The sequence below is a fragment of the Aegilops tauschii genome, chromosome 5, assembly GCF_002575655.3.
Source record: "Aegilops tauschii subsp. strangulata cultivar AL8/78 chromosome 5, Aet v6.0, whole genome shotgun sequence".
NCBI classification, from domain to species: Eukaryota; Viridiplantae; Streptophyta; class Magnoliopsida; order Poales; family Poaceae; genus Aegilops; species Aegilops tauschii.
Window position 1 is genome coordinate 517,661,182 of NC_053039.3, and position 12,392 is coordinate 517,673,573.

Here is a 12,392-nt window from a genome sequence, read left to right on the forward strand (position 1 = left end):
TTGAGATATCAGACAGCTGGGATGCCGGATATTGTCCTTCGAGCTGGTGTGCCGTCAATCTCTTGTTCGTGCCATCGCGTGTAATTCCAGTGCCCTGCCGATGGGCTGTAGCCGGCCGGTCGGAAGCCATTCTTTTTAGGGGATGATGATTAACCGTGGCTGAAATAAGTGTGCCTTTGAGCAATCGAGGCACCTGTGGGTATCAAGTTGGATCCTCCCTCGTGTCTCTAGAATCCTTTTTGATCTTGTGATACCTGTTGTTCTGTCCTTGGATGGTCATTCTTGTTGAGTGATAACCAGGGAAGCTCAACTGTATAAACAGATTGATCTGGTGATAAGAGATGACGGGGTAGGTAATATGATTGAGGAAAGGCAAATCTGAGCCCACTATGCAATGGACCCTGAACCCTTTTTATTTGATTTAAAGGTGTTGCTTATTTATGCTCCGGTGTTTATAGTCGTCTTATGTATAGATCTCTTCTCTCTTATATCTTTATTGCATATAAGTTGTTCTTGATCTTTTATTGTTTGTTGTTGGTCCTTAATTTAATCTGGTTAAGAGTAAGTTGGTCCTTGATTTAATCTGGTTAAGAGTAAGAGTGAGTTCCATATAAGTTGTTCTTGATCTTTTATTGTTATACTTGATTTAATCTTTTATTGTTTGTTTTTGGTTCTTGATCTTTTATTGTTTTTTGTTGTTCCCTTTTATTATCCTTGTGTGACACGGCTCTATAACCCGCTGAAAAGGTCTAGACTGGTTCATTTGCTTGCCTAATTAGAAATAACTCACCATTTTAATTTCATCGATTTTTTGGACACTATGGCCCTTACTGTTGTTGCATGGCAGGGTTGTCTTAACAAAAAGTTCTATCTATAGTTCATTCGGTGTCGTTGGAATAACATGATGATGTCCAGAAGAAGGATGTCAAAGTAGCGCAACCAACAATTTGTTTTCAAAGACTTCTAATTTTATTCTGAAACTATCAAGGTTGAGAAAATATGATTCACAATATCTAAAAACCTTTTATGCTATGTGTCGTGGAATTGTCACGGCAGATGTCCTAGTATCAGGACTTAGTCGTGAGGCCAACGCATCTTTGTAGTAGCTTGAGAGGGGTTGAGCGGAATCGAGAGACGCAACACAAGACAAGGATTTAGACAGCTTCGGGCCCCGGAAAACATCATCCGGTAACAACCCTACATGCTGTTTGAGGCTAGGTCTCATTATCATCACGAGAGAGTCGCCGGTAAACCGGCTCTTTGTGTCTAGCCCTAGAGATTGTTTCTTCTTGCTTGTCTCTCTTGGGGTGCCCCGCCCCTCCTTATATAAGTTGAAGAGGCGGCTTACATGTAGAGTCCTAGTAGGATTAAAACTAACTTATTCTCTATTACAAGTCGGATACAAGTACGGGATTTGCTTCCTTGTAAAATAAATATTCCTCATGCCTTCCGTCTTAAGCCGGCCCACAATAACATGAGCCGGCCTACTGGGCCTTGGGCCCTTGTCATCCGTCTGATCCGCCCGCCGGGTCTCCAGTGAGTCACAATTCCAGGCGGGTTACCTGTGAATCGCCATGTTCGGGCGGATCACCAGTGAGTCACCAAGCTCTAGCCAGGTCTCTGGTGAGTCGCCAAGTAATGCCGGGTCATACCGCGGGGTATATCCCCGACATTAGCCCCCAGTTTAATTTTGGATTTATCCATGTTAAACTGATCCTGTAAAACAAACACAAGAACAAATTTGACAGGTTGTGCTCTGGGTTAAACATTCTTGTAAGCCGGCACCTGATCATCCTTAAGTCCTTGACATTTTCTCCTGGAAAATCCGGGTCAATAGGCCAGCTTCATAATCCATTTACTGACATTGGCTCTTTATAAAGAAATATTATACGAAATAATCCATTTGAGTCGGTTTCCAAAACTCTGACTTGACAAAAATATTGGTCTTGAAATATTCAACTGATATTCAGCCGACTTAAAGATGTAGATCTTGCCGATTTATGATTGCCAAAATTGTCGGGTTATAAATAAATGATGCCGGGTCATGACTGTTGCAGACACCGGGTTAATCTGGTCTACTCCAAACTGAGAATTTGAAGATTTTTTCTCCCTTATATGCATATCACCTGTAGCCCCCAAGTGCCGGGTTGTCATGCTTGCAGCAACCTAGGACTTGTAATTGCCTTATGCTCATGAAAACTTCAACCAGTGTAGCCCCCAAGGGCTGGGTCATTATGCAATAATGAGTAGGGACTTTGTAGATATAACCATGTAAACTTGAAGAGCAACGTGTAGCCCCCAAGGGCCGGCTTAGTAAGATAATACTGAGTTGGGACTTTGATAATAACATCATATAATATAATCTCCACCATGGGGCTTGAACCCACGTCCACAAGGTTAAGAGCTTTGTACTCTACCAACCGAATAGTGGATCGTTCAATATAATGGATTAATGCTTGTGTACCTTGAATTGTTGACAGGAGCAATTGGTAGCCCCCAAGGGCCGGCTCATAAGCCTGCAGCGACTCGAGACTATTCTTTCCATTGTAGAATAAATCATATCCATTGATAAAATAATAGCCATTGCGCCAAAGCGACTTTGAATACCTCATCTGTTGATAAGTCAATCCGGAGTTTAAATACCCGGCGGCTCTTGGCCGATGGCGATTTAATACGCCTCCATTGTAAGCCAGAATTTGTACAACCCGGCGGCTTATAGCCTTTGAGAAAATCAAGAATTGATAACCCTTTTGAGACACCAATTTCAATCTTTGATGATGGGTTTGAATTTAATCATTTATGTAAGTCATAGCTCTGTAAATCCTGCAGAGTTTAAACAACATATGCCCTGGCGACTTAACGTCCAAAACCAGGGCGGGTAACCACCCAAATGTAGTCTTATCCTACACATAATTAGATCACAAGATCCCTTGGCGGTTTACCGCAGGGTGGGTCATAATATCTCACATATAACCATTGATGTGTAACAAGGAGTCACAGATAAGCCTGTTATGAATCATAACTTTGAAACATAACTATAATAATAATATTATACCTGTGATATTGAATTTTCACTGCCGGTTTATGTGACCTGTGCAGTAAGGGTGATAACCCAATCTTTAGAAATCAAGACTTTCGAATGTTTATGATTGTCATATGATGGCGACTTATCATCCAAAGTCAAACCGGGTTAAATGGCAACCACTCATATACACTTTAGATATGATCAAAAGAGCTTCAAATAAAATCCAAAAATTGTTTGCAAAAAGAGACTTCAAAAAATTTGAGGCTTCTGATTCGAATACGATCAGAAAACCGTCCCAAAGGGGTTAAGCTAAGATTCGAATACGATCATATAGCCCCCAGTGGCTTTGGCGTTGCCGATCAAGAGGGTATCGACAGCTATGTTCTGTTTGGTTCGAATACGACCTATGTTTGAACAGGAAGCCCCCAAATGACCTTGAGAGTTGTTTAGCGACGCTGATTCGAATACGATCCACGTCGGTTCCCAAAAGGGGTTGAGCTATGATTCGAATACGACCAAGAAGCCCCCTAGTGAGCTCGGCAGTGTGCCGATCAAGAGGGTACCGATAGCTATGTTCTCTTTGGTTCGAATACGACCTATGTTTGAACAGGAAGCCCCCTAGTGATCATGAGAATATTTAACGACTCTGATTCGAATACGATCAGGGTCACACTAAAAGGGTTAAGCTAAATTCGAATACTTTCAGCTCCCAATGGTCATTAAAGCAGGGTACCTATGTTTGGGTTGTGCTTTGTAACAGACTCTTTTTGGTCCCTTTAATTTTTCCTGAGAACTCGAACTTTTGCGAGAGATAAATTCTTTTTGAACCGGAAAAACCGGATATTGAGAGTTTCAAAGCTTTGTGATAAACAAATTTACCTTGAACCGGATTTTGAACCGGATTTGAGAGCTTCAAAACTTTGTGGCAGATAAATTTCCCTTGAACCGGATTTTAAATCGGATATTTAAGAGCTTCAGTGCTTTGTGGGAGATGTCAAGTCTCTTGAGCCAGATCTAAACCGGAATCCTTCTTCTTAAGCCGGAAATTTTCTGACGGCCTTTAAACTTTTTACCAATATGGCGGTAGCCTCCGGGACCGGGTTATTTTTCCCTCCAATGACCCGGAGTTCTTGAATGCATTGAAACCGACCAATGCTGCCGAGTCATATCATTGTAGCCCCCGAGTCTCAAGACGACTCGAGGAGTTGGCTTTGAGATTCTCCATATTGACCATAGCATAAGGTATATATCATTGGTGTTGATAGCGCGATGTGAATCCACAGAAGGTTGAGGTGACTGCGGCGGGTTATAAATGATCCCATTGAGCCATCCAGTGCAGACGGCGGCTGATAAGACATGATAACTTGCCTCCAATTTGTTGGAAGAAAACCGGGCTACCCAAGCAGTGACTTGCTCATACTCAATAAACAGCTCATGCAGACAGGTGCAGCCCGGTGTGTTGATGTAGGCCAGGCCGCGAGAGATGGACGGTAAAGACGACCGCAACGTCTGAGGCGGCACAGACAGATGAACCGGCCATGGCGTTGTAAGCCGGCGCGGACGGGCAAGTCGTCCTCCTTGTTGTAAGCCGGCGTGGTCGCAGAGACGGCCACGGCGTTGTAAGCCGGTGCGGTCGCGAGAGACAGCCACGACGTTGTAAGCCGGTGTGGTCACGAGAGACGGCCACGGCGTTGTAAGCCGGTGCGGGAGTCCATTGAGTAACGACGACCACCTGTGCCAAAAGATGTTGGCGTGCCTCCATCTCCGCGGTACAATGTCACTTTTTGTCATAAATAATTGCCCTGCATAAACAATATTGCAGACCAAGGCAAAGATAAACTTGTTCTTTAACAAAAACAATATGTGTTAATAAAACAAACTTGGATGAATATCACCTGATTCGCCCGGACAACAGATGAGTCGGACGCGGCGCTGTAAGCCGGCGCGGACAGGCGAGTTAATGTAAACTGGGCCACAGAGGATGGTGACTTTGCGCACGTTCATTCACCGGGCAGTATGACACGGACGAAACCCCGGTGCAGAACATTGCCATCGCTCGCTCCATCCCCACAATATAACACCTCATTCACAATGAACAATTGTCCTGCATCAAAAAGTATTGCAAGCCAAAGTATTTGTTCTTTTAAAGAAAGCAATATGTAATATTAAAACATATTGGATGGATTTCACCTGATGTGCCAGGCCGGAAATAATCCGCCATGAAATTGATGATCGCTATGTGAGCTTGAAGTCGCTCACGGGTGAACCGGCCGCGGTGTTGGAAAAACATCACGGACACGGGTGAGTCGGCCGCGACGTTTGTAAGCCGGCGCGAACAGCGAGTCGGCCACGGCGTTGTAAGCTGGCGCGGACGCGTGAACCGGCCGCAAGGGCGAACGGGTGAATCGTCCGTGGCGTTTGTAAGGCGGTGCGGACGGGTGAGTCGGCCGGTGTGTTGATGCAATCCGGACCGCGACTCACATATCTGTGAGGCTGCGCGGCACAGCCGAATGCGCATCTATGGTGTAATGGCGGAAATAATTGTCCTGATGTATTCGGAGGACAGCTCTGTACGCCGACCCTGTCTCCAGGTCCTCTTGATCATCAAATTAATACGGAGAAGCTCCAAGGCAGGAGATCGACCCGACGGCGACTCAATAGTGGAACAAGCCGGCTCAATGCCGCGAGAAGCAGCAGTGGCCAGACGGCGCGGGGCAGAGCCGCTGCTGTGGGCCGAACAGAGTGCATTGACCGCAGATACTTGCGGAGGCCGCGGGCGGCTCGCGGCTCGCAGTCACGTCGGGTCAATGGAGTAGGGGGCGGCTCAGACGTGGCGATAGCGACTGACGGACCGGCAGCAGTCAGCATGCGAGCGACAGGCTGGTGAAATCAGAAGTGACGCTACGAGGGGAAAACCGCAGCGGCGGCTGAAGGCAGGCGTCCTTGCTTTTGTTCTGTTCGAATGCAATCATGTGGACTGGATGGTTGATGCGTGTGCTTGTGACCAGACATTAAATTTGCACTGTACGATGTCCAAATAACCATGCATTGAGAGTCTGCGTGCCTAATCCATATGCCAGGTGGTAGCACTACTAGCTCATGGCAACGTTTTATTCTTTTCCTTGGGCCCAGAGCTCTTTCCCATCGGGAATCTTTGCCACAGATTGATTTCTCCTTTTTTACGCTAGTCTAATCCGGACCGTTTTCGATTCCGATAACGAGCAGCAAACCAACCAGTCAAATATCCTGTAATTTGCTACTACAACTCTCGATTGCCTCGGGACTTGCCTTGCTTTGGTTGATGTTGTAGCAATGTACGGCGGCTATCCGGATCAGCGATCCAATGGAAAACCAAAACTCGTGTGGATCTTTAGACAACTCAATCACGCTTTAATTTTACAGTAGCGCACCAGAATCAATCTGCCTTACGGGTCATGTGCGGCGGCGCGCACGGATCCATAATCTCTTGATCGCGATCTTCCATCTGCTGTTCCAAAGATTGACCACAATTTTGACCATAAAAACGATGATTTTGTCAGGCCTGCTTGAGACTTGTCCAGTACCGGTTCTTCTTTACCCGGCTAACCACGGACTTCTCGATCCTTGAGAAAAAGATCCCTCCAAGAACGCATCACCACCGTGCGCCTGGCCCCACGGTGGGCGCCAATTGTCGTGAAATTGTCACGGCAGATGTCCTAGTATCAGGACTTAGTCGTGAGGCCAACGCATCTTTGTAGTAGCTTGAGAGGGGTTGAGCGGAATCGAGAGACGCAACACAAGACAAGGATTTAGACAGCTTCGGGCCCCGGGAAACATCATCCGGTAACAACCCTACATGCTGTTTGAGGCTAGGTCTCATTATCATCACGAGAGAGTCGCCGGTAAACCGGCTCTTTGTGTCTAGACCTAGAGATTGTTTCTTCTTGCTTGTCTCTCTTGGGGTGCCCCGCCCCTCCTTATATAAGTTGAAGAGGTGGCTTACATGTAGAGTCCTAGTAGGATTAAAACTAACTTATTCTCTATTACAAGTCGGATACAAGTACGGGACTTGCTTCCTTATAAAAGAAATATTCCTCATGCCTTCCGTCTTAAGCCGGCCCACAATAACATGAGCCGGCCTACTGGGACTTGGGCCCTTGTCATCCGTCTGATCCGCCCGCCGGGTCTCCAGTGAGTCACAATTCCAGGCGGGTTACCTGTGAATCGCCATGTTCGGGCGGATCACCAGTGAGTCACCAAGCTCTAGCCAGGTCTCTGGTGAGTCGCCAAGTAATGCCGGGTCATACCACGGGGTATATCCCCGACACTATGGTTACTCTAATCAGTAATAAGAAAATACTTACTAAGTTCTATATATATGCATGTTCTGTAAATTACAAGTTTTAGAGTGGTTGGGCTTTTTTAGAACCGTTCGTTGATGTCGATCTAACGGCAGACAAATACGAAGTACTGGGTAGTACTCCGATGAAAGTACGCGAAAGTACTAAAACGAGTGGGGCCGGTACTCGTGACAAGGTGGGGACGCGTTTTAATATAGGGGCAGTTTAGTCCTAGGAAAATTTGCACGCGCCGCCCCTCTCGACGAATGCAAAACCGCCGCCATGGTGCTACACCTTCCATAATTACTCATCGACGGCCATCTCCGCCCTCTCCTCCAAGTCCACCGCAGTCATCTCCTCCTTCTCGCCGCTGCAACTTCTCTCCACTCAGGCAAACCCCCCCACCCACCCCCACCCCCTCTTCCATCGAAGCAAGAATCGGCAGATCGAGCTGATGGCCGGCGGCGAGAACACCGACTTCGTGCAGATCGCCGGCGGCGACCAGGTCAAGTTGGCCAGGTTGAGGGAGATCCGTTCTTGGTTTGACAACACAAGGCAGATGAGCTGGACGGCAATGGCCACTCTCAAGAATTTGACGAAGAAGGAGAGGGCAAAGCTTTGCCCCCCGCCCGCACAACCGATTCACAAGATCGAGATCCTCCTCTGGGCGATGGAGCAGGCCAATTCGTCCAGCAAGTGGACCAGGCGGAGGTGGTGGGCGTTCAGATCCAGGGTAGAGCATCCACTGGATCAGGAACCCACCGTGCACGAGGTGCCGTTGCAGATTGTGCAGCCTCCAACCGAGTCATCGGAGACTCCGAAGCACAAGATGAGGAGGACAGTGGTCGCGACCTCGCTTCCCCGCCGTTCTCCACGCTTCCCTCGCCGCTCTCCTCGTCTGAACGGCGGCGGTAGCTATGTTTAGAGTAAGCTTCCCCACTCCTCATCTTCCTACTGCTCGTGCTTACATCGTGGTGATACTGATCATAATAGCTCAGAGAGGGAATGCTATATGGCATTTTAATCTCAATGAATTGCATGAATATTTGAGTACATGGATTTGGAGGATGATTATGATGTATGTGAACCCTAGGCATCATATGAACCCTAGGAAAAATTAGTAATGTTCTAGTGGTAGACACTGAAATATTTCGGTACACACCGGTAGGCACTGAAATATTTCAGTACTGCCCTAGGCAAAATTTGTAATGTTGTAGTGGTGGACACTAAAATATTTTGGTACACACCGGTAGGCACTGAAATATTTCGGTACTGCCCTAGGCAAAATTTGTAATGTTGTAGTGGTGGACACTGAAATATTTTGGTACACACCGGTAGGCACTGAAATATTTCGGTACTGCCCTAGGCAAAATTTGTAATGTTGTAGTGGTAGACACTGAAATATTTCGGTACACACCGGTAGGCAATGAAATATTTCGTTACTACAATTTCAGTACACACTGATGCACACTGAATTATTTCAGTACTGCAGTTTCAGTACACACCGGTACACACTGAAATATTTCAGTACTGCAAATTCTATACAAAGTTGGCATTTTGTCATTTATTTGTGAATTAATCCATGCATCATATGTCCTAACTTTGTACATGAGTTTGGGTCAATTTCATGTCTATTTATTGTTAAAATTATTGTCATGCCATGAAACACAAGACAAGTCACTGACCCAAGCTTGCAAAGATGCCATATCAATGTTGCTGATATGAATATGCATGTTTTCACCAAGTCTTGTGTCTGAATTAGAACTGAGCATTTTTTCTTGATGGTATCCATGGATCTAGAACTCCTATGAATTTGCTCATGTTGGATGTTTTGTTCTCCATCATTTGTACTAGCATTCCGTGCGATTAGATGCCATGACAAGACCCCTGGCAAATTTATTTTCTTGCCTCCAACATCCCATGTGTGTTTTGCAGGAAAAAACCTGGAGTTCACCAGGCTGGCTGAAGTTGTGAGGCTGGGAGGCTGATGGTGCTTGCTACTGGCTGATCCTTCTTCTTTCAGCTTTTGTTCGTCCTTTCTCAAGCCGTTGGACCAGGGCTACTTCCCTATGTGTTGTTACTGTATTAAGTAGTTCCTTCGAATTTGTAGTATTAGTTAGTTTGAATGTGGAAGTACCTTAATTTTTAGGAACGAAATGTTGCTTTGTATGACCAAGGGTTTGATACCTTAATCTTTGGATAATTAATTATGTGAACTGTTGGATGTGGCGCACAACGAAACGCCTCTACCATTGATACTAGTTCAACATGTCGGTCTAATTAGAGACCAACCACTACCATATAGAACAGTTAGCATTTCATACTACAACTTGGCACGTACAAAACATCACACAGTGGAATAATCCCAGCGAGTAGATCACTAAATACCGAAAACATCACAACATGTCAGAAGTGTTTTAAGCATTTTATCGTTGCAAAAACCTTAGAAAATCCATACAAATGCCGACAACCTTAGCAAACTAGTCATGATTGCTTTTCATGTTGATACAAAGATGTAGAAAAATATTGGGTCCGTTTACAACCTTAGCAAACTTGCTTCTCATGTTTACATCACGGCCGCCGGGTGAAGGAGGAGAAAAGCCCACCTACCTAACATGAGTTTTCTCACACACCACGGCCTGCATACGACTACAAACCCAGTGATATGGGCCACGATGCAGGCCCATGGGTGGTTACAGAATGGAACAGCAACAGCACGAGCCCCACGACCCCCACGATCACGATAACGACGAGCGCCTCCCTGACGCGACGAACCGCCTCCCCCAGAACTCAAAAAGGCACCTTCTCCTCCATTCCTCCTTCATTATGTGAACCACGTCCATCTACTCCACAAACTGCAACCACCGTCTCTGTCTCAAAACCGCCGTCGCTGGAGAAGGGCAATGGCGGAGGAGCCGTCTACCAAGCGTCGGTGTGCCGAGACGTCCGACCAGAGCATCAAGGAAGAGCAGAGCATCAAGGAAGACGACGTTCAGGTCCCCGGTGAGAAGCGCGACTACACCACCAAACTTGACAAGGTGGAACTCCACGGCAAAGAGACGCTGGAGGTCGTCTGCACCAGCAATCCAGACACTGCGGACGAAATGCTCACGAGGCTCTTCATGAAAGCCGCTGGCATGTATCCTAGATTCGTCGGCGTTGATGTGGAGTATACCAGGGATGACGAACCTCCGCAGTACGCAACAGTTCTGCAGTTATGCGTGGAGGAACTCTGCCTAGTGTACCACATCGCTGCGGCCACAAAATGGTGAGCCATCCTACTCATATACCCTAGTTTCTCAACTACATGTACTAGTGTAGATTGTGAAGTGGACGCACTAGTGTGGTTTCTCAAGTACATGCACTGGCATAGATTTTTACCCTGATGCACTGGATTAGTATCTTAAAATCTTGCACCAGATTAATCACCAAACTTGATATACTAGTGTAGTTTCTGATCTTGATGCATTAGTGTTGTGTCTACCGGTGTGGATGCATTAGTGTTATTTTCTGAAGTTGATGCACTGGACTAGATGTATTAGTGTTGTGTCTACTAGTGTAGTTTCTGATATACTAGTGTAGTTTCTGATATTGATGCATTAGTGTTGTGTCTACCGGTGTGGATGCACTGGACTAGATGTATTAAAAGTTGTTTCTGAAGTTGATGTAGTGAAGTAGTTTGCTGTAGTGTTATTTTCAACTGTATGATCCAAAAAGAGAAATAACATCATGTACTTCATGCATTGATCACTCGTATTGTTTGGTTCTAGCACTAGCATTGTCACACTTTGCCACAATTTTTTTGCCAAGTTTGCCTAAGGTTAGTTCATCAAAATGAGGGCCACAAGTTGGCAAGCCTAAGGGAATCTTGCCACACTTTTTGTGTGTATGCCATGTGGGACCCAAGTGTGGCTTGCCTAAGGTGTGGCTTGAACCAAACACACACCTAAGTTGGTCAAACTTGCCTAACCTTAGGTGTGGCAATCTTTGGAAAACTTAGCCACAAACCAAACAACTCCTAAATCTTCAAAATTACTACTAATCTTCAATATGTCTCTCCCCTTGAAGGCCCAAGCGCCTCAAGAGCTTCCTCCAGGAGAAGAAGTTGTTCACCTTTGCCGGTTTCAGCATTCATAATGACAAACAGATGCTGAAGATGTCTGGTTTGGAGATCAACCCCGAAAAGTACATCGACATTCAGAAAAACTATAGAGTTCCATATGCCTGCAGAAAGAAGCAGTACGACTCCTTGGCTGATGTTGCAGCCAGCGTCATCCACCCATTTTACCAAAACATGAAGAAGAAGATCAACAGGACCGAAGACCATAAAATGTGGGGGATCAGCCCGCTGCCAGACTACCTCATCGAGTACGCAGCGAAGGATGCGTACGCCACCTACAAGGCTTGGAAGATAATAGACAACATCAAATCAGGTGTGGAAATTTCAGAAGCACAGGAGGCTGACCCCTACTACCACTGCCACTACGCGGCATGAAGAGAGATCAAAGTCTGCCTTCAAGTTGCTAGCGCCGTGTCCTTTTATGATATCTATGTTTCTTTGTTGTTCGGTGTGTCTGAACTTATGTCCTATGGTGTGTCTGAACTTATGCTGTGCGGTGGTTGATCTGCCATTTATCTTAAGAGTTTGCTGCTACTCTGGTTTAGTGTTCCAAGTTGTTAATACTATTTTGGTGATGCATGATAAGCCTTGTACAATGCTTGATGCGTACGGTGGTGCTTAGAAAAATAAACAGGGTTTTTCTGAAGCACCGGTGCCTATTTCTACAGGAGAGACGCCTAGTTAAGCGTCTACCCTGTACAAATAAGCACCTGTGCTTAAGAAAAGCTTCGTATTTTGTTTATGCATTATTTCAAATTCATAGTAGCTTGTGAATGGAACTTTGTGGCAGCCAGCCTCTACCATTGATACTAGTTCAACATGTCGGTCCAATTAGGCCTTGTACAATGCAGGGTGCTTAGGAGAGGTGCTTAGAGAAATAAACCAGGTTTTCCTTAAGCACCGGTGCTTATTTGTACAAGGTAGACGC

General features: G+C 45.9%; 1 protein-coding gene across 1 annotated transcript; it reads left to right on the forward strand.

Moving 5' to 3' along the window:
• Positions 1-10,247: 10,247 nt before the first annotated feature.
• LOC123494103 (uncharacterized) lies at positions 10,248-11,839 on the forward strand. Its single transcript, XM_045228765.1, has 2 exons — positions 10,248-10,612; positions 11,413-11,839. The coding sequence occupies exons 1-2, from the start codon at positions 10,248-10,250 to the stop codon at positions 11,837-11,839; spliced, it is 792 nt and encodes a 263-aa protein (XP_045084700.1).
• Positions 11,840-12,392: the final 553 nt, after the last annotated feature.